This window comes from Eretmochelys imbricata, chromosome 2, assembly GCF_965152235.1.
Source record: "Eretmochelys imbricata isolate rEreImb1 chromosome 2, rEreImb1.hap1, whole genome shotgun sequence".
In the NCBI taxonomy this organism is placed as follows: domain Eukaryota; kingdom Metazoa; phylum Chordata; order Testudines; family Cheloniidae; genus Eretmochelys; species Eretmochelys imbricata.
This window is the reverse complement of record NC_135573.1, coordinates 154,326,186-154,349,521: the sequence shown is the minus strand read 5'-3', so window position 1 is coordinate 154,349,521 and position 23,336 is coordinate 154,326,186. Positions and strand designations below refer to the sequence as shown.

Here is a 23,336-nt window from a genome sequence, read left to right as displayed (position 1 = left end):
TAATTTTTTTAAGTGCTCAGAACGTACCATGCACTGTACAAACCTAGCATGATGCACAACCCTTGCCTCAAAGAGCATGAAACTCATTAATAATACAGTAATGAGTGATCCAAATGCATAAATGTAAAGGCATTAGGAGGAATTAGTATGTTGCAGTTCTACAATAAGCCAACAGGCTATGCTTATGGATTATTTTTCAGTGGAGACAGATTGGTATATGGCTTTACTTATGTTTTTTAAAATGTAAACAACAAGATAACACTAAACAGCAGCATGCTTTGTTTTACAATCTCAGCTCAAAGGATTTTTTGTTACTGGTTAGTACAGTAACATATCATTTATTAAGAAAGATGTTGCAAATATTATTTAAATTAAAATTAAACATTTGTTACTAACTCCCACCTCACTACCCAAAGGATGTTAATCCAGTGACTGCCCTCTTGAAACCTTACCATTTGAATATTTGGAACATAGTTTTTTACTGATGCTTTCAGCTGAAGTGGTCTGTGTGGTTCTTTGGGTCAGCTTTTTTTGTGGCAGCTTTTTTGTGTGTCTGTTGAACTAGTAGTTATAGCAGGGGTATGCGGCTGGCTGCTGCTGGCCTTCCTGTGGCTCTAAGGAACTAGAGATGGGGATTAGAATCTTTCCTGGAAGCTCATGCTTTTCTTGAGTGAGGATGAATTGCTTTCTTTTTGTGTTTAGTTTGGTAGAAGTTAAATGGGGGTTTTAAAAGCATTAATTATCCAGTACATTTTGCACTGGTTCTTATAAAGTGCATCTTTTATTTCAATATTAATTAGATCATTTTAAGTCTTTCTTTCCCATTTCTCACAGTACAGAATCTCTTTACTAGAACTCTGCCATCCTGAGCTATTCTTAGGACAATTTTGGACCTCAAAATCAGCAAGCAGGATATGTCCCTTTAATAGTACCCCCTGCAAACCGATTAAAGGCCTCATCCTGCCAACTGCTGATTTTCATTTGTGAAGTGCTGAGTGCAGTCAACTCCAGTTGATTTAAAGAGAGTTAAAAGTACTTGTCCCCTTTCAGGTGTTGTACCTTTACAGAGTGGCAATTGTGAATTGCTCAATGTCATGGGGTGCTTCCCTTCAGCATGCCCCCTCGTTGCTCTGCAGGTGGATTGCATTCAGTCACATAGATGCTGGAACTAGGCATACCGGGGTTGCTGCTGCTTGAAGTGATTTCCATCAGATGCAGGGTTTACAGTTTGTTTCAATGGCTCTCAGCGCCCCCATCCTACAAATGGTTCCAGCACCCCTGCTCAGTCCTCTGGCTCAGAAGATTCAGCAAATAGCCTTCCCTTGGTGTCTGCCATGCTCTGAGGAAGGAGGCAGCATATATGCTGGTCCTCTTCCTTACAGCTCCTCCCCAATTGGTTGAGTGAGAGGGGAGCCTTGCCCCATCCACACTGCAAGGGTCCCGATTCTAGACCCTTAAAGAAACAGTAGATGACTTGCTCCCAAACACTACTGATTCCTGGGGCGTCTTCCTCTCTATCAAACCTTCTTATTTCCTAGGTCTTTGTATACATCAAAATGTCCCAAATCTTAAAGGGCCATTCCAGGTGATAGGGGTGGGTGGGCTGATCCCAAGACATCACTACCTGTAAGGGGGCTACCTGATTACACTCAGCATCTATATCTCTAGGTACTTATATGGTACTCATCACTTGTGTCTGGGCACTCTACAGTTGTGAATGAATTTATTCTCATAACACTCCAGTGAGGTAGGGAAATATCAATATATGTATTTTACAGATGAAGGACTGAGATGCAGAGGTTAGGCAAATTGCTGACATCTGTAAGAGAGGTGGGAGTTGAACCCGGATCTCCAGAATGTCAGTCCAGTGCTTGGGCTCCAAGACCATTCCATACCTCCACCACACACTGATGGGGAAGGAACTAGGTTCAGGTTAATTAATAACATCCAATTAAAAATAGAAGTGGGATTCCTAAAACACATCCAGAATATCCCAGAATTGTTCAGATGTGAATCATTACATAGAATTCATCCTAAAGTAGGACTTGAGAAACAAGGGGCAAAGGGGTTTAGGATTGCTTAATTTAAATGTATGCTGTGTAGTTAATGGACTGACTCATTTGTCCAATTTTTTCAGTAGGAAAGGTTAACCCTCATCTTGGTTCTGGATTCCAAAATTAATAAGTTAATACTAAAAAGAAAAGGAGTACTTGTGGCACCTTAGAGACTAACCAATTTATTTGAGCATGAGCTTTCGTGAGCTACGGCTCACTTCATCGGAAAGCTCACGAAAAGCTCATGCTCAAATAAATTGGTTAGTCTCTAAGGTGCCACAAGTACTCCTTTTCTTTTTGCGAATACAGACTAACACTGCTGTTACTCTGAAACCTAAGTTAATACTGTAGGTTTTTTTGACAGTTAACAGACACATAGTTCACTTTTGCTTGTGTACTCAATAACTGTCTGTTAAAAAGAGATGTTCATGGTAAATATGAGAGTTTTCTTGTTCAGTATTTTCCATTAAAAATATCAGTTTGCCCACTATCATCACATTTTGATATATCAGATACCCCAGCAATTCCTTCTTACTTAGAACAGGAAATAATTTTGGCAATTCCAATACCACTGTGTGGATAAACTATGCCTTTTTAATTATGACCGCTGTATGATTATGAAGGGACACAGTGCGGTGATTGCACTGAATGTACTTTTATGTGATTTTATTTTTCCTCTTCTTCATTATCAAAAAATACAAAAGATTTATTAAAAACAAAAATATGTATAGTACTTAGTTGCAAATCAATGGTTTGTGGATTAGAGGGTTGGGAAGATAAATGTTTGAAAAAGATTGAAAAGTTAGAGGAAAACTCTACTCCCTGGTCTCTGAGACCATTATCTGGCATGATTTAGTGCTCACAATGCTTGTAGAGGACTCATAAATTAGATAATAAATTTGTAAGAAGAAATTCAGTGGCATAATCTACATATTAATTTGCCTTGAGGAATTTTGCCCATAAGATGATTTGGAAGATGAAATACTGAATTTCCCTGAATAGTTTAGATGGAATATGGAGCAGATCTGCTTTTTCCTAAAGTAGGTGTATGTGTGAAGGATGAAATAACTTTTCAATAGTAACATTCCTTTTATTTCTGGTATACTGTTATTGATCCTTTCCATTAGATACTGTCCTCTTTAATATAATATTTTTATAATACTAAATATTCCATTATGTCTTTTTCTTGCAAAACAATTGTATTTAAAGATTCAGCTGCACAGAGACCCATTAGGTCTTTGGTTTCAGACTTTTAATTCAGTATATCATCATTAATTAAGATTCACATTTAGAAAGATAACTCTTTTGTATTCCAATATAATATGATATTTTAAAAAGTGATTTCATGTGCTATATTTTGTATGTTCTCATTTTATTTTCTGTTTGCTTAGTCCTTGAGAAAGTTTATAATTCCCTAGAAGAAGTGGGATATATAGTCAAAGAAGCTTCTGACACTCTGGAATGCAGAATTGAAAGAATTCTGCAGGGTATGTCCGAAATTCCTCTTGTAACTCTGCCCGAAGATGAACCCATTGAAGTACCTGCTTTCCTGGAAAGGACAGAAAAACTTACTGCTGCAGCTGCTGAAACTCTCTCTCAGTAGGTCTACTTATGCGTGGTTTGTAGAGTCCATAATGGTAGGATTTAAAATTGTATGGTTAGCATTTTAATCTCTGTTGTAACAAGACTGCTGGACCAAGTTGAACTCTTATTCTGAACTTTTAACAACAAAATCTATAGGCATCTTAAATGCAACAAAAATAAAGCATTTATACTATTTCACTCCTGTTTTGTTTGACTGATATTTACTCTCCTTTCCTTTGGTTAGAGAACTTTAGATCAGTCCATTATCTATGCAATGACAAGTAACATTGATTCTTAATGTTAACTAACTGATTTAGGACTAGAAGATAGACTCTTTCCCTCTCTAGGTGCTGCATATAATATTTTGCATTTTTACATTATCATGTAATACTTGTTCAGTTGTGTTCCACTGAGACATATCTAAGTGTGCTTTGCATGTCAGAATGATGAAAGGCTGCCTCTCTTCTAGCCTACTATAATTTTTGTATGGTTTGGTCTGTACATCAAGTTAGCTTGCTGTATCATCCTGATAAGCCCAACCTGGATGAAATGTGTGTCTATGATTGCTCACCAAAGCTAACCCTCACCCCCCCCGATCCTCTTTAAACAATCCAGGAGATCTAGTTGTACTGGATATACTGCAATCTTCAAAATAGGATGTTGATAATATCCCTAGGATACTTTAACATCCATTGGTTATTTTGTAGTACATCCAGGCAGTAGAAACGAACGAACTGAACAGTTTACATGTATTTCTGCATTCCCCCTTTAATATAGTATGTTCTGAAAACCAGAGTGGTAGTAGTCTCTTCTCTTTTGGGCACCCCATTTCTTTTGTGGGTGGTTATATTCTGAAATCCATAACGTTCCTTTGTAGACAAAGCCAGCAAGTGGAATGTTCTATGTATGAATTGATAGACATTCTGAAGCACAGATTGAAACCGGAAGACAAAAGCAATATGCAGGTAAGATCTAAAATGTAAATAATTATGAAGCATTTCTTAAGCCGCTTATATTTCATTTATTAAATATGAATTATTTGGAGCCTTTTTATTTTTTGTTTGCTGTTTCACTGTGACTTTTCAGGATTCATTTGCCTGTGGACATCTTGATATGAAACAGAAAACACGCTGCCAGGAATGTCTGTCCTGTAGTTACTATAACCTGATGGGGCAGCTTTGCCAGAAAAATACTGACTCTCTAGTCAAATGTAGGTTTTTCATTTTAAACTATACTTATTTTTATAATATTTTAAAGATTTCTGAACTTGTGGTCACAACTATAATTTTTCTAAAATGTGCATTTATCTAGGCACCAGGATTTCTTTAGATGCTTTAAGGCGTCGCTTACATGTTCTCAACTCTAAGTATCAGATGACCAAGTTCATAAAGGATCAAAGAGTTCCGTTATTCAAAGCTGAAATTCAATTGGCCATTCCAAATGTTGTCTTGAGGCCAAGTCTTGATGATATTCAGGTAACATCAACAAAAAATAAATGCACATCACAATCGTTCTTGGTATCACATACTTATGTAAATAAGTTGTTTTTTTTTTAAATAAGGTGTGTCTATTGAACCTCAGATAAGAATGGAGCTGAGAAAAATAGGACTACATTTAAAAAAAAATCAATGGTACACAAGATGGCATCTTGAGAAATTAGATAACTGGAGCCATCCATCAAGATGTTATACTGGCCAATAAAAACAATAATTCTACTGGAAACTTAACACCTCCCATCTATAATCCTCTATTTTAAAAAGGAAAACTTTTCAAAGAGGGTGTGCAAACCAAAGAAGTTGAATTTAAAGCCATCAGTAAAAACTTAGGCTGCTCCCATTACTTACAACTCCTGAAGAATATTCAGTGACCATATAAGTGTGAAATAATAGCTATATATCAAAAAGAAAAGGAGTACTTGTGGCACCTTAGAGACTAACCAATTTATTTGAGCATAAGCTTTCATGAGCTACAGCTCACTTCATCGGATGCATTCAGTAATGAAGTGAGCTGTAGCTCATGAAAGCTTATGCTCAAATAAATTGGTTAGTCTCTAAGGTGCCACAAGTACTCCTTTTCTTTTTGCGAATACAGACTAACACGGCTGCTACTCTGAAAGCTATATATCAGTTGCCACACAATGAGGCTCTGATTTAGTGACACACTTAAGAACAGTCTTAGGTTTAAGCATATGAGTAATCCTATTTTATTTCATCAAAACATTTAAGCACATGCTTAAAAAATCAACTGCTATGTGAATCATTTTACACGGATTCCAAAAGCAATTGGTTATAACGTGACTGGCAGCCTAGCAACATTTTGATCTGCCACTCCCTAAATCAATCTTAGAATTCTCAGTCAGATTTAATTTGCAGCCTGTGTGGTCTGTGAACAAGAAGTCAGACAATAAGAATTAAATTTAAATACTGTAGATAGAAAGGGTTGTGTGATGCCATCATTTGTACAGCTACAAATGTATGTAACTAGAGTAAATAAATGTATAAAGGCACTCTGATGGTTGTGAAATAAGATTAAATTAATTCTGTTAACTGCCTCTGTTTATTCCTCTTTAAACAGGATATAATATAATAATTAAACCACAATGTGCTATGAGGTATAATCAATGTTTGTAAAGCTCTTTAAAATCCTTGGATGAAAGGCATGTAGAAGTGTAAGGATTATTAGTATGTGGTTTAATCCATGTTTAAATTAGATGATATTTTAAATCCGGTTTAACTTTGTGCTGTTGTGGATAGGATGTTATTGAACACCCTTCTGCTTTCTCAAAGTATATGAATTATTTGGGGTGCCCTATAATATATCACTTACTAGAATATAGCATTGCTAAGTGGAAGAATGTAAAGATGAGAGGTGTGTTCTTCAACTTTGCTATTAATCAGGCTGTTTTTTTTGAAGCGAGGACTGACCTTTGTTTAAGGTGAATGTTTTACTCTTTTCAGAATGCTGTAAACAAAGCAGTAAATATCATATTATCGATGGCCAGAAATATACCACTGTGGAAGTTTGCTCATTTACATCACAGACAGCAGCAGGTAGAGTACTTTTTAAAATTTAAACTGCTTAGAATGTTAAAAAAGAATGGTTAAAGAAACTAAATAGTTAGGAAGAAAAGGAGGACTTGTGGCACCTTAGAGACTAACAAATTTATTTGAGCATAAGCTTTCGTGAGCTACAGCTCACTTCATCGGCTGCATCCTCACTGTATTTTCCACTGAATGCATCCGATGAAGTGAGCTGTAGCTCACGAAAGTTTACGCTCAGATAAATTTGTTAGTCTCTAAGGTGCCGCAAGTACTCCTGTTCTTTTTGTGGATACAGACTAACATGGCTGCTACTCTGAAACCTGACATTTTTGGCTTGCAAGTCTGTATATAACAGGGACAGGGAACGGAAAAGCAGATTTCAGATAAGTTGATTCAGGAAACATGGACAATTTTCAAAGGCATGCTTCTTTCAAACCTAATGCTCAATGTGTGTCAGAAATGAGTCTGAACACTTGAGTTGAACAATGAGTCCAATGGGTCACAGGGACGCTAACCCATGTATGCCTGTGACAAAGTAAAGGCTCAGTCAGCATAACAGGATGCTGTCCCCTAGGCCAATACAAAGATGCGCCTCCTAGGACTACTTCTTTTATACATTAGTACAAACAAGTTACATATTACACTCCAGATGTTGTTAGTTGCCACCCTTATACCTGCTAGTTTGAACAAAACATCCTTATCCATTATCCTGTCATTCCATCCTTATCTGTAGGAGGGGTCAGTGTGTTCTTGTACCATCTCTTAGGAATGTGTTAACATAGTTACTTGAGAGATCTGTGTGGTTTTGCGCCATCCTGTCTGGTCAGGAATGTGCTTATCTGGTGTTAGCTTATACCTAGTGTGTTACTGTTGTGCCAGCACCAGCTCTACTTTGGTTCGCAGCCTTTGGTTCACACTGTTAGTTATGCCTAGGGCTCCAGCAAGGTTTGCAGACAGAAGACATTTCTCCACTGGACAGTGGAAATCATGTTCTTTCTAGCCTCGTTAATACATACAGTAAGGGGTGTGTGTGTGTGTGTGTGTGTGTTTTTAAATACTGGTGCTACTACTGGAATATCTAGGGGTTTGGGGCCTGCAGTGTCATGCCTCAGCTGTATCAGGTTGAAAGTCAAAGGAAAAACTCTATCAGATTGAGGGTTGTCCAAATAAATTCTCTATCGTTGTGACCATCAAAGAGGGGAAGGAGCTGGCTCTAATTCCAAGAAAGGGAAAGAGAAAATGCTTCATTTCCAAGCTAGTTCTCTGAAAAGTGGCTTTGTAAAAATGGTTCCTTTTTCTTTGGCAGATCTGTTCCATGTGTAGTTAGTGATATCTGCAGATTTCAGTGACAAAAATAAAGGATTTACTGCTTTTTCCTTCTCTTAACCCTACATCATGAAAACAGCTAAGAGAGAGGGAGTAGGGTTCAATTTCTCCTTATGCATGATCAGAACAGAATTGTTTACTATGTTCCAGTTACCCCTCTGCAGCTTACAGAAGCTTGTATGTGCAAGAAGGAAAAAACTCAGCTTTGCTCTCAGAGCCCAGACAGGAACTGCAGGGCTGGCAGTTTAGGAGACTCCCGCCCCTACAATATTACTCGTAAATGCCACACATTTGATATAGAAATCATTGAGAGACAAACATGGAATCCCACAAAAACCATTTTTACAAAGTCACCTTTAAGAATAGAATTATAATTCAGTGACATGAGCCAAACTACGAGCAAGTGGTTATTCATGAAGGGTGTTTTTCGTTTGTTTTTATCTGCGCTCATAAGTTGCTCATTCTTGTTGTAGAATGTTCAGTAAAACTACTGGACACAGGTTTACTGTTGTTTCATTTATGTCAGATGGAACAGACTGCTGCCACAGAGCTGGGTGATGAGAGCAAACTCACCAAGATGGTGGCATTGAGACCTTTGGACAAACAGATCAGTGAACATAAGGATGTGAACAAAGCTATGATCCAGCTTACCACAGTAATTTTATCTCTTAAAACTGATGCAGCGGATATTTTGAAGAGCTTTGCTAAATTCTCCAGCATCTGGAATCAGGTTAAATAGATACATTAATATATCTCACTTTATTGCAAAATATGCTACTTTTTACTGGGTAGAGTGATCTACTTTTGGTTATATGAATAAATTGTGTTTCCTGTAAATGTGGATAATTTTGACTGTTTCATGCTTTTTCCCCCTCAAACATTTTCTAGGAGCAATAGGTTTATTTTTTGTAGGTGTTTGCTAGATCTTAAAATTTTACAGTATAAAGTTGATACCTCAGCCCTGATACTTCCCTTCCTTTCTTACTGACTACATAAATGAGCACAATTCACTGATGAACTATGTCAGAAGAACAAGTGGTGAGGTAATATCTTTTATTGGTCAGAAGAAAGAAAAAACAAAACATTGGTAGCATAAAATCCACTTTGAATCTTTCTGGCAACAGCAGAAGGACTTGCTACAGGAATGTACCTCAGCTGTATAGAAAGTGAAAAGAATCATCTTCTCCTCCACCATTGCCTCTGGGAAATCAGAGCCTGCAGAGATGTTCCAAAGAGTGAACTGGCTAATCCTCCCTGAATGCATAAATGAGACCTCAGACACAAGCACCAGCTGCTGCAAGGAGCTTTCATCCAGCTTCACAGAAAGGATAAACTGCATACAGGAAAAACAAGCCAGGACTGAAGATTTTAAAACAGAACAGAGTCCAGGATGGTGGATGGGATTTTGCTCTGAGTTTGGCCCCATCAATGGCTTAGCAAGTAATAACTTGTGACATAGATCTGGGAAGCTCCTGATTAGTAAAACCAGTGCAGAGAAGCATATATTATCAGTGCCTCCTTTAGTGCTTCATGCTAAAGAACCCTTCATGCTAAAGAATGAGAGAGTCTGTCTGGTCCTTGCACATGATGAATGCTATCTCTCTAACTATTGGCTGTTTCCAACCTCCCCTCCTAAGCAAAATCATAGAGTACATTGTGACAAACAAGCTCCAACAGTCTATGGCATCTGCTGACTTTCTGGATCATTCACAATCAGTCAGACTTCAGACCAGGGATTGCCATTGAGACCACTCTGAAAGCCCCAACGGGGAGATACCTCATGGCCATGAATAGGGGCTGAACCTCAGTGATTACCTAATCTTTCCTCAGCATTTGACAGAGTTGGCCACCGTTGCTGCTGGTGCACTTACAAGACTTGCGAGATCAAATGATATAGCACTGTAATGGTTTCAATCATTAAACCATTAAACAAATGGTTTATCCAGTAATATCCCAAGAGTTGTGAATGGCAGCTGCTCTTCATCCACAAGAGCACTTATGTATAGAGTTCTGCAGGAATCAGTGCTGTCCTTCTTCCTCTTCAGTGTCTCTGTGAGGCCATTTGTGCAAATTGTGAGTTGCCATGGTCTCCGTAACCAACACTAGACAGGTGATACTCTGCTTTCTATCTCCTCAGCAGATGCAAAAAGTGTAATCACGAAGACTTCCCAATGCCAGCTACAGATTAGCACCTGCATGAAGATCAGATAGTTCAAAGTGAGCCTATACAAGACCAAAAATATATCTGGGTGTGAGGGTGGAGGTGAAACTGCAACTTCAACTTGTACAGAGCCCAACAGCCAGCCCCCATAGAAGCAGAATGTCCTGCCAGTGCCATTATTAGTATCTCCTCCCACCAAGCTACACTGTATGCTAAATGATCTGGTGCTAAATATGCCCTAGTCTGATATTAGTAGCTGTAAAGTGTAGGTAAAAAACATACAATTTCTGGGAGAAGGGACTGTTGATTCATTCAGCTACTGTTAGGCAGCTATGGAGTGTATTTTCAACTTCATGAAGATGTGCTAGGTGTTGGTGAATATGAGTTTTTTGCAATGAGTGGGGATGGGTAGACTAAAAATTCCCACCATAGTTTTGGTCGCTTGATTTCAAACTCCATAGAAATATTTGGAGTGGTAACTGGAATCATGGTCTGTGTCAATTTCCTGCTGACAGATACAGAAAATGTGATTCAAAAGGGTAATGGGGAAAAGGAGAGAAGACAGAAAAACAAAGCAGTTGGAATGATTTAGAAAACTTAAATTAGATCTTAAACTCTTTGAGACAGAGACCATGTCTTCATTTATGTTTGAACAGCACCTAGTCCAATTGGGGGATAAGGAGGCTACTATAAATGTTAAACAATAATACACAATTCTCCATTTATATAGGATCCAGAGGAAAAAGTAAAAGAGTTTCTAGAGACTAACCCAGTGATGTCTGAATTCCAAACACAGATTAATTACTTTTCTGTAAGTATTGCCTAAAATTCTTCTGCTGTTCAGAGAAAAGTTATAGTGCAGTAAAGTTGATAATTTGTTTTATTCTTAGCAATTAGAAATCCAAATTAGAGAACTGCAAAGTCATTGCATATTGGAATCAGTGGATTTTGCAACTGAGTCTTTGAAAATGGCCTTAATTCAGGAATGTCGTTTGAGGCAGAGATCATTTGGATTAGCTTTAAAAAAAAAAGCTGCCATGGACATGGATGCAATTTACACATTCATTGACAATCTCAGCAAGCGATTAAACAGGCCAGTCAATGATCTTGATGATGTGCGAGGAGCAATGGAAGCACTAAAGGAAATAAGAGAGGCTGAGATTAAAATTGACATGACAATTGGACCTATAGAAGAATCTTATGCTCTGCTACATAAATATGATCTACTGTTTAAAGATGGAAATGCAGAAAGAGTTGATGGGTTGGCATATGCTTGGAAGAACCTAAACACACAGGTATTGTAGCTTTATCACTTCTAGAGTAGGCAAAGTACAGTCATTCTTGTCAGAATTTGTGCCACATAACTGGAGGAGAACCAGTTTATTTTAAACATTCACTTATTTCAAATCCTCCTGATTATTTTCACTTTTATGCCATATATTTACTTATGACAGGTATTGAAGATGCAGGACTTGCTGCTTGAAGTGCAACCATCCATGAAAACAGATTTACTGAATGGTGTTAAAAAGTTCCAGATTGAAGCTGTGGAATTTTACACAGACTATAATGAAAAGTGAGTGAATCATGGTGCAGTACAACATTATGTTACATTGGTAATTGTTCCAGAATGGTACATCTAAGGTGTCTTCAGGAAACTAACAAGAGGCTGCAAGAAGCACATTACAGCTGAAAGAAATACATAATTTCAAAAAGTACAATTTTTTCCCAATATGTTTGACAGTTAAAGGTGTGGGTTGGGCAAATACTATTATTGCCATAGATTCATTTCAGTAATTTCAGTATAAGATTCAAGTCTGAAATGTCAGATGAATTAATTAGGATTGGAAAACATAAGAATCAACCAGAACCTCAGCCCAGATCTCAAGTCAAACTGTTCTAAGGTCCTGATCCAGCAAAGCATTTAAGCATGTGCTTAATTTTAAATGTGTGAATAGTCCCTTTGAAGTCAATGGAGATTCAGGCCTGCTGAATCCCATTACCCAGTGCTCTGAGCCATCCAAGTTTACAGTTAGGGGCAAAAATCATATACCTTCATTGTATTTACTTGATTGTTTAATTTTGTCTCTGGCACTAACTGTTGTAATCTTCTCCACTGAGTGTTGATTGCTATCTATTGTAGTGATTTTTCCCTTCATAGAATATCAGGGCTGGAAGGGACCTCAGGAGGTCATCTAGTCCAACCCCCTGCTCAAAGCAGGACCAATACCCAACTAAATCATCCCAGCCAGGGATTTGTCAAGCCTGACCTTAAAAATATCTAAGGACGGAGTTTCCACCACCTCCCTTGTTTCATGAAGAGTGAAAGTGAAAATCTCATTAATTAAAATATATGTTTAAAAACAAAATTAATGCAATAGAAACAAAACAAAATGATTGTTGAACTTTTTGTTCTTGTTAACTTCAGATGCTGGCAGTTGGGCGAGTTGTGTCACCAAAAATGTAGGAAAGGCCCTTAGGAAAGACCAACATCTGATGTCAAAACAATTATATTTTTGGTCTCTCTTCTCAGATCTTTTGTGATAAACGTCAATTATCAGAAAAAAATCCCTTATGTTTAAAAAATATTTCATAGTGTGCGCTAGGAGAGTTTTCCATTTCTTTAAACAGTACCTCTATGATGCTCTTTGGAAAACCTGCAAAATTGGTATTACTGTATATGTGAATTTGACTATGTTGATTTTTGCAGAGGCCCTGGTGTGGAAGACATTCCTCCCTGGGAAGCAAGTGATAGATTACAAGTCTTCCAAGCCAAGTTTGATGAACTGTGGAGAAAGTATATCACTTTTTCTGGTGGGGAAGAATTATTTGGTCTTTCTGTCACAGGTAATGATGCCACAGTTGGAGTTCAAAACGTCACAAAATAAATGTCAAGCAAATAATATTAGCCAAGTGTTCATGTGGTTGCTGTCTGGCTGGCAGCTTTGTCCATTAAGGTTTGGGTCTTAGTTGTAAAAAGGGCTAATCAGATATTGTCACAGGGATATCATCTCAACATTTGCTTTTGTAATCTGGAGGTCTAAACAAATAGCTGGAGAAATTAAAAGGTTATGGATTTTAATTAACTCTATTATAGGCATCTCCAACAAATCTGTGGCAATTTAGGACCTCGATATGACAACAAAATAGACCTCAGGTACTTCTGCTTCAAAAGCACGAACTAAAATCAAAGGAAAATTATAGCGGTTGCAGCAGTTTGTATCCAATACCAAACTGGTCCCCTGTTGCCCAAGGGCTGGAGGTGACATATGTAAAGGTATTTAGGCACTTAAAGATGCAAATAGGTACCTACTGGGGTTTTCAAAAGTGCCTAGGTGCTTTTGAAATCCAACTAAGCGCCTATCTGCCTCTTTAGGTGCCCAAATACCTTTACAAATCTGGCACTGGGTTACTGCAAAGGTGACTTCCTCCGGTGCACAAAGAGGCATTGTGACACACCTGAAGATCTGGGTCAACATCCTCAAAGGAATCTTTTATTTGCAGTTACAGATGATTTAGACAATCCTGTGCAGAAATGAGTTTAACCATAGATTCTACCTGACATAAAGAAGAACGCTTTTTTGAGAAATGGAGCTCCGAAGGAGATGCAACATGACAAATTCTTGTTAATATAAGGGTATGTCTGCACTGCAATTAAACAAACACAGCTGGCCTGTGTCAGCTGACTCGGGCTTGCAGGACTTAAGTTACTGGGCTGTTTAATTGCTGTGTAGATGATTGGGCTTGTCTGCGCGGTCCCAGAGCATGGGCTCTGGCCTGAGCCCAAACATCTTCACAGCAACTAAACAGCCTCTTAGCCCAAGTCCCGTGAACCTGAATCAGCTGACAGAGGCCACACCTGGGTGTTGAATTGCAGTGTAGACATACCCATAGTGACCGCATCCAGGAGACAGTGTGCATGCTATTGAAGATTGGAAAGGCATCTTGCACGTAGAACCTGAGCTTCTGTCTCTGTTACGCTTTGGTGACACTTTTAGAGTAGATTGTCTTATCAGTCCAGTATTAATGAATTGAAATAAAAATTTGTTGAATTGAGTGTGGTACTAAGGTGTCTGTGGTCCCTGTGTGAGTGGGCATGGTTAATATGAGTACATGGTTAATATGAGTATGTGTGAGTGTAGGCCTAGGGGCTGGCAGAGGTGATGAGGGCAAGGTCGTTAAAAACAACAGGGGGTAGGGTTAGAAATAAGGGACAGTGAGCTCTGACAGGAAGGGATGGGGCTACAGAAAATTATGTCAGGGATAGGTTCTCTGGGAGATGGGGTCCAGCAAGGCTCTGGACCAAAGAGGGGACGTTGACACCTTATCCGTAATGCTGTAAATCCTGATAGTGATACTGGTAAATGCTTTCAGTGTCAGCTTCATTGTAGTAAAATATGTTCCTTGTCTAGAGTAAAGTGCCTTCCCCAACAAATGCTTTGGTTTAAATTAAAGTTATGACCAAAATGTAATAAACACCTTATTTTGTAAATATTCAATTTAGTGCTTTCCCTATGAGACATCAGAAATATATATACATACCTATCCTCTTTTTGGTGGTTCATGGTGTGAAAGCTTTTCCATTACAAGGACATCTGTATTTTACTATGCCACAATTCCATAGGAGGAGGGGGTCATTTTAATAATAATGTGCAATACAAAGTCTAGCTATTAACAATAAGTAATAAATTAATTTGTTGCTCTGTTTAAAATGTAGATCCTTTACTGAGGTATTAAGTAAGCAGGTCGAGGGATCTCTAGGAAGTTGGCATTTTGTCATAAGATGAATCTTTTTAATAATTTCCTCCCAAAACTGTTTCATTTCTGGACACAACCACCTTTCCCTGCAACCTTCCAACAGAGCGCCTCCCTAGCAGCAAAAATGTGATGGATCTCAACTGAACTCCAGTGCCATCTAGACAGTAATTTATAAACATTTTCATTATGAGCTACACTAATTAAAAATGTTTATCCCCTTTCCCATATAGAGACCCACTCATCCATACCCATTTCTTTGTCCTAATCCCTCACCCATCTTTTCATCTAGGTTATTATCAACATTATTTTCAATCAAAATTGTTCAGTTTCAGAGTAGCAGCCATGTTATCCGCAAAAAGAAGAGGAGTACTTGTGGCACCTTAGAGACTAACAAATTTGTGAATGAAAAGTGTGTATATCTTAGGATTTAAACCATTTGTTCCAGCTTGCTCCTGGGTCAACTCCCCAAATGTTATTAAAAGTCTATATAGAGCAACCTCATTGGTGTTCAGAAATTTGGTCACCCTTTATTTTTTGGCAAACTCAGAGGAGACGGGCTTTCCATGGAGCAAGCCAGAATCTTTAGTCAGGTTCTTTGATTATTAACCTGATCCTGAGTAAGTAATGTACAATGAACAAGGCTAAGTTTTTGTCACTTTTATGTTTAATAAAAGTCACGGACAGGTCACTAGCAATAAACAAAAATTCACAGAAACCCGTGATCTGTCTCTGACTTTCACTAAAAATATCCCTGACAAAAGACAGAGGCAGGTTCAGCTCTCACTGCTGCTGGGGCTCCTGGGTCCCTCACTGCTGTGGAAGCTGCAGGATCTGCATGTTGATGATACCCAGGGCGGCTGGGCAGCTGCGGGGGTGGGGCTGGCTGGGAGCTCCAGCCCCAGGGCAGAAAATGTCATGGAGGTCAGTGGAAGTCATGGATTCTGTGACCTCCGTCACAATCGTAGCATTAACAATGAAGTATGCTAACATTTTATTGTAACTTTGACAAAACAAAAAAAAGAAAAAAGGAAGGAAGAAATGTGCCTGCAAATGGCAAGTCTGACATTTCTAAATTTTAACAATATATTTAGCTAGGGATCCCCAAAGCACTGTGATAAAATGAGTGATTTTTTTAAAAAATTGGGTCATTTCTAAATGCTTCTAACTTTTAACATATTTTATAGGATCACTTTAAATGTTAATATTAAATCTGTACCTCTTTTGTAACTGGTGCAAATTTGGGAAGAAAATATTTTAGTTTTCATATGAAATCGGTAGACTAAGTCTCCACTTTAGCTGCCTTCTTCAACACAAATTTAAGTACAAAGTCATGAGCTGTATCTCCATAATATGGCTAGGTTTATGATATAAAGAAGTGGTCATACACTGGCTGGAAACTGAGTAATTACTGTGGGCCAGACACTTTTGCTCAATGGGACTGTTTTTGGGACTATTTGAGGAGTATTAACTACTCAGTGTGAATAATGATGTCAAAACCTGACCCTTTATGTTTATTAAAACTTCATTTTAAAAAGGCACAGATTATATTTTTCTGAAATAGTTTGAATCTAGTAGATAATAACAATTTGCTTCTTTTAAAATTTGGAACAGAATATCCAGAACTACAAAAAATAAAACGGGAGCTTACACTGCTTCAGAAACTTTATGGTCTTTACAATTCAGTTAATGCTAATATCAGTGGATACTATGAAATATTTTGGAGTGACTTGGACATTGAAAAAATTAACAGTGAGCTTCTGGATTTTCAAAACAGGTAAATGATTTAGTATACGTTGAAATGCATCAAAATTCTTCTCTCCCATCTTTCATTCATGAGAGCTGATCCTTTAGGGAATTTTTTCAGCATGCTTATATATTTCTAACTTTGGCCTTATGTAATATCCAAGAGGCAGAAATTTCAGGCAGAAGGAGGCAGAAAAAACAACACAGCTGCTGCATGAATATAAATACATTGAACACAATAAGGTGATAAGTAACAATCAGCATGGATTTGTCAAGAACAAATAGTGTCAAACCAACCTGATAGCTTTCTTTGACAGGGTAACAAGCCTTGTGGATGGGGAGAAGTGGTAGATGTGATATATCTTGATTTTGATATGGTCTCACATGACCTTTTCATAAACAAACTAGGGAAATGTAACCTAGATGGAGCTACTATAAGGTGGGTGCATAATTGGTTGGAAAACTGTTATCTGTGGTTCATAGTTAAGTTGGAAGGGCATATTGAGTGAGGGTCCTGCAGGGATCAATTCTGGGTTTGGTTCTGTTCAGTATCTTCACCAATGATTTAGATTATGGCACAGAGAGTACACTTATAATGTTTGCGAATGATACCCAACTGGGAAGGGTTGCAAGTGTTTTGGAGGATAGGATTAAAATTCAAATGATCTGGACAAACTGGAGAAATGGTCTGCAGTAAATAGGATGAAATTCAATAAGGACAAATGCAAAGTACTCCACTTAGGAAGGAACGATCAGCTGCACACATACAAAATGGGAAATGACTGCCTAGATGGAGTACTGCGGAAAGGGATATGGGCGCCACATTGATGTGGACAAATTGGACAATGTCCAGAGAAGAGAAACAAAAATGATTAAAAGTCTAGAAAACATGATCTTTGAGGGAAGATTGAAAAACATGGGTTTGTTTAAGACTGAGAGGGACATGATAACTTTTCAAGTACATAAAAGGTTGTTGAAGGAGGAGAGAGGTAAATTGTTCTCCTTAACTTCTGAGGATAGGACAAGAAGCAGTGTGCTTAAATTGCAGCAAGGGAGGTTTAGATTGGCGTGACAGGGTCCAGACTCCCCACCGCCAGCGCCTCCCGCTAGTTGCTCCAGGAATTAGCTCAGTCCAGTCATGGAGCACCGTCTGTGTGTGGTGTCTTGCCCATCATCTGCTCTGCTGCCTTGGACCTGCATTGCTCCCCGCCCGGCGGTGTCCTCTTCAGGACACTGCCCTCCAGCAGTGCCCACTACTCCAGTCTCACTCCCTTCTGGGTGGGGGGTGTTAACAGCAGACTTTGGGACTTGCACCTGCCTCAGTGGCCAACCACAACCCAAAATCTAGCCCTTTAGCTCAGGGCAAGTTGCAGTCTTTATGGGCCACCGTCTTCCGTGGTCAGGTGCAGTATAAGGGGGGAAGGAGGGGCCCGGCCCACCGGATACTCTTGAGTCCCAACCCAGGGACCCTCTAGCAGCAGCCTCTTTCTGCCCTCCTTCGTTCCCTTCTTGTCTGCCTATTCTTTCCTGGGCCACTTCCCCTTTGGCCTCGTGCACCTTCTTGGCCCTTGGTAGCAGGGTCTGCAGCCTCGCAGGTAATGGGGCTGGAGCTCTCTCCTGCTCCCCAGAGCCTGCCCAGCACTGCTCTGTCCAAGGTGCTGGCTCCTTGCTTCAGGAGCCTGTCCTTCTCCCTCTCTAGTCAGGGAGAGACTCCCTTCTTCTCTGCTAGGCAGTCTTTACATAGGGCCTCGCCCAGCCCTGATGGCTGCCTCTTCCTTTCCCTGATTGGCCCTCCACAGGCCTTTATTGATTGGCTGCCAGTCTGCGCAGCCTCAAAAGGCCTGTTCCAGCCCTTTTCTCAGGGGGTGGGGCAACTGCCCGATCACAGTTGGACATTAGGAAAAACTTTATTGTCAGAGTGGTTGAGCACTGGAATAAATTGCCCAGGGAGGTTGTGGAATCTCCATCATTCAAGATTTTTAAGAGTAGGTTAGACAAACACCTATCAGGAATCGTATAGATAATACTTAGTTCTACCATGAGTAGAGGGGACTGGACTAGATGACCTCTTGAGGTCCCTTCCAGTTCTGAGAGTCTATGATTTTGTAATTGGGTCCTTCATTCGCAACCAAAATCTTTGAGCTTTTTAGGCAGAATTCTGTCAAGTGACTATCAATTTCTATACCTTCAGTTTTCCATTTTCTTTTATAGGAACCAAAGCCTTCCCCCTCTGTTGAGATTGAGTAGCCAGGCTTGGTTCATAGGGATTCTTTGTGAGAGCTCAGAGGAGAAATATTTCCCACAGTCCATGGAACACAGTAGAGCCATGAAGTGAAATCCTGACCCCACCGAAGTCAATGGGGATTTTGCCATTGACATCAGTAGGTCCAAGATTTCATCGAGGGAGTGGCCACAACTGAATCTATAAGACTGCAATAACCCCTAGCACTCCTCCTCTGCAATATCTGGATCAATGGTTGGTGACTACAGCTACTGGCAGATCCACTAGATTTTCTCCTGCTTCTCCTCTGACCCATACCTGTTCTAACTCAAAATCCTGGTGTACAGTGGTATGGGCAGAGTTGCCAAAGAACTGAGATCTATGACTGTAAATGTGCGGACCCTATGTACAGGCTTCAGATATTCTGTTCCCCCATCATCACAGCAGGGATTATGGCCCTGTAATGGGGTCGGACTCACCATAGCGGTGCCTCCTGCTGGTTGGTTAGGGAATTAGCTCTTTCAGCAGCATGCCTTCGCTAGTGGTGTCTTGCCCTCTGTTACTTTCTTGGTTTCCACTGTCCTCACAGTCGGACCCATGTCACTCCCAGACCGCGGCGTCCACTTCTGGACACTGCCCTCCGGAGGCTCACTGCAGTCCTCACTCTAGTCCCTTCGTCCAAGGGCAAACTGCAGTCTGACTTAGCCACTCTCACCACTGGCAAGTGGCAGTTAAAGGGGGACCCAGGCCTGCCCGCTACTCTGGGCCCTGACCCAGGGACCCTTTAGTGGCAGCCACTTACTGCCCTCCTACAACTCTCCTCCACTACCTGCTTCCCCATAGCCCCAGCACCTTTTCTGCCCATTTGTGGCCCCAGTCTGGCAGTGGTCAACCTAGAGCTCTCCCAGCCTCTGCTGACCCTGCCCACCACTGCTCTGTCTTAGATGCTTCTCTAAGAGCCAGTTCTTCTTCCTTTGCTGTCCAGGGAAAGACTGTGCTCCTCTCTGCCCTGCAACCTTCTTATAGGGCCCAGCCTGGCCCCGATAGGCTGCTTTCAAGCCTTCTTCTGATTGGCTGGGTTCTGCGCAACCGCTCCAAGGGCTGCTGTTGACCCTTTACCAGCCAGTGGGGGGCAGCTGCCCCGTCACAGGCCCATAGTATGTTTTGCTGTTTATGGGATTATAAAATCTATAGCATAACCAAATTATGCACAGGGTGCCTGAAAAGCTAATGAAAGTGTTGCTCAAAACAAAAGGAGTTTTGTCTCAATCACCTAGTGGAAAAAAAATCATAGTCTTGTCTCTTTCTGGTCCCCTTCGGTCTTCGTCCACTCCTCTGTACCAGTCTTTTCTTGACCCCTTTACATACTAGGCCTGATCCTTTTCCCACTGAGGTTGATCAAAGCAGAATCATGCCTGAGATCACTACTGTACATGGAAGAGCCTGTTCTTCTGGAGCTCCTGTCCTCTGCTTGTATCTCACTGCTTTATCAACAGTCTGGGACAGATTCTGATCTCAGTTTTAGTGTAACTCCAGAATAACTTAACTGAAGTCACTGGTATTATTCAGGATTTAAGTAGATACAATTCAGATCAGAATCTGACCATCTGTCTCATCTTAAATCTCCGAAAACATAACCTGAGGAAAGCATGTCTTTGCTCAGGCTTCCAATGACTATGACGTCTGGGGCATTTAGCCAGTTTGGCCAGGGCTGTGTCTGTACTCGCTTTGAAGTTGAGTGATGAATCTGCTCTTTTTATGTGAGTACCTTTCTCAGACCTGAAGAAGAGCTCTGTGTAAGCTCAAAAGCATGTCTCTTTCACCAGCAGAAGTTAGTCCAATAAAAGATACTACCTCACCCACCTTGTCTCTAATATCTTGGGCCCAACACAGCTACAGCTACACTGCAAACACCTTTAATATGGAAAAGTTAAGTGATCCGGCTTTAAGTCATGCAAAGTATGTCCAAATATCAGAGTGATGGGGACCCTGTAAAATAACAATGCAAAATCATTTGGACTGAAACTGGACTGTTTTTCTGCTCAAAAACCCATCCGTTTGCCCTCCAACTATGAGGTCTCATATTGCTTGGAAAAATTGATATCTTTTGTGCATGTTTGCAAAAATGGGTCTATTTGTAAATTAATAATTAAGGCCATGATCCTGTGAAAACTTTAACACTTGCATACTTTACACATGTGAGTAACTTCCTTGAAGTCAGTGGACTACTCAGATGTATAAAGCTACAGATACATGCTAAAATCTTTGCAGGATTGGGGCCTACATTTTGAGGAGGGAGGAAGAGAAACAATTTTCAAGTAGTTTTTCATTACCTTAAATTTTTTTCATACAGGTCAATGTCACAGTTCAGGGCAACTGCACCTCTATTTCCCCTCAGTGCTCCAGCAAGGGCACCCATGCTCAGGCTTCCAACTCCCCAGCTGTGGCCTCTCTTGGGTGGAGACACACATCCCTCTCTCTTCTGACCATGGTATTTCCAGGCTGGACAGTTGCCTGCCTTCACTGTGTAATTCACAGCACAGGCAGTCTGCCCAAACAGACCTGCTTACTTTCTCTTCGGAGATGGATAACAGTGTAATTGCTACACATATAAGTTACCACACAGGTCTTTCAAAGCAAGGCTACTTTATTTTTAAGGTAAAAAAACATAAAAAACAATAAAAGAACCTACATGCATGCTAATAAGCTTACTAGGCAGCACCCCATCGTAACGGTTTCTTTGTGATCACACATTTGTCAGAGCTTCATCTCAGAATGAGCCCACAGTCTTTCCAATCCCCTCCACAGATCGGGGTCCTATCTATTTGTGGGATCAGGAAGAAGGTCCTGAGTCAGCCTAAACTCAAGCTTTTTATCCAAAAGTCTTTTCTTTGTCTGTTTGCCTCTGGAGAATCCAGTTTGAACTAGTATTTCTGCACCTCTCTAGAGGACCTTGAATGGCTGATCACTAAGGCCTGGTCCACACTGCGGGGGGAGGGGAGTGTCTCTCTAAGTTACGCAATTTCAGCTACGTGAATAACATAGCTGAAGTCGACATACTTAGATCTACTTACCGCTGTGTCTTCACTGTGGTAAGTCGATGGCTGACACTCCCCCGTCGACTCTGCCTATGCTTCTCGCTCTGGTGGAGTACCGGAGTTGATAGGAGAGTGCTCAGAAGTCGATTTATCATGCCTAGACTAGAGATGCGATAGATTGAACCCCGCTGGATCAATGGCTGACCATCGATCCTGCGCATAATGTAGACATGCCCTAAGGAAGTTCATCCCCCTTTGCTATACAATTCCAGAGTAGCACATTCACAATTTCATTTTGAATACAATGTACCACAACAGTGTTAACTCTAATTCAATGAGGTTTAATTTAACTCAGTAAAACTTATCTTAATTCCATAAGGTTTTTTCAGTATATTATGGGATGTTTTCACTCTGTCGCACTCAGGTGTTTTATTTACAGTCTTTTTTGTCCACAAATTGAAAGGTGAGATGATGATAACAGTTATAAAAGAACATGAATGATGGGTATGTCAAATCTGATATTCCATTCTCTTTTTAGAATTCGTAAATTGCCTAAGGCTCTGAAGGAATGGCAAGCTTTTCACGACCTAAAAAAGAAGATTGATGATTTTGCTGAGAGTTGTCCTTTGCTTGAAATGATGGCAAACAAAGTTAGTTCAATATGGTACTTTAAAGATAAGATTAACTTGATGATCAAAATAATGTTGTTATGTGTATAAGATGCTTTCAACCTTTCATTTTTAAAAGATCAAAGCAACTGTATGCATGGTAACATCTGATTAGGATTAGTTACAGACAACTAAAGACAAAATACTTCACAGCTTGACTAGATGAATGGTAATTCTTTTAATGGAATGAAGATTGAGACATTTCCCGATATTGAACTGTTTCAGTGGAAAATTGCATAATAATTTCCCCCCTAAAAATAATACGGATTTTAAAATGTTATTGTACTCTAATGCCTGTGGACTTTTCTAGGCAATGATGCCAAGACACTGGGAAAGAATTGCACAAGTAACTGGCCATAAGTTTGATGTCGTCTCTGAAAGTTTCTCTCTGAAGAACATAATGGATGCCTCATTGTTAAAATATAAGGAAGATATTGAGGTACACATTCTTCTTCTGTTGGCATTAAAGGCTAGCTTTGTGATCTGGGATTCTGCACTTTCAGAGTCCTCCATTCCTACGTAGCTTAATAGTGCAAACAAATTTAACTTTGCTTGTTTAGTTCATTTGGAGAATGGAATTTGGCAGCTAGTTGTAGCTGAAATGGTTAGCTCACTTCCTTTGATCATGGAGCAATAGAAAAGTGGTTGGATGTATTAACGCTAACACTTCTAAAGAATTCTTTCTTATTATTGTTTGTAAGGCTAATTTGAACTCTGGTTTTAGATGCTACTTATTGTAATTTTG

The 23,336-nt window shown here is 39.8% G+C and overlaps 1 protein-coding gene across 1 annotated transcript in view; it reads left to right on the top strand.

Moving 5' to 3' along the window:
* Positions 1–23,336, top strand: part of LOC144260155 (dynein axonemal heavy chain 5-like) — a 259,923-nt gene that overhangs the window by 48,224 nt on the left and 188,363 nt on the right. The window contains exons 14-24 of the mRNA XM_077808714.1: positions 3,446–3,653; positions 4,516–4,603; positions 4,725–4,848; positions 4,950–5,113; positions 8,532–8,735; positions 11,057–11,461; positions 11,621–11,739; positions 12,874–13,010; positions 16,533–16,695; positions 22,462–22,573; positions 22,902–23,030. Of these exons, the coding sequence (XP_077664840.1) occupies positions 3,446–3,653; positions 4,516–4,603; positions 4,725–4,848; positions 4,950–5,113; positions 8,532–8,735; positions 11,057–11,461; positions 11,621–11,739; positions 12,874–13,010; positions 16,533–16,695; positions 22,462–22,573; positions 22,902–23,030 (1,853 nt within the window). The remainder of the gene's footprint in view (positions 1–3,445; positions 3,654–4,515; positions 4,604–4,724; positions 4,849–4,949; positions 5,114–8,531; positions 8,736–11,056; positions 11,462–11,620; positions 11,740–12,873; positions 13,011–16,532; positions 16,696–22,461; positions 22,574–22,901; positions 23,031–23,336) is intronic.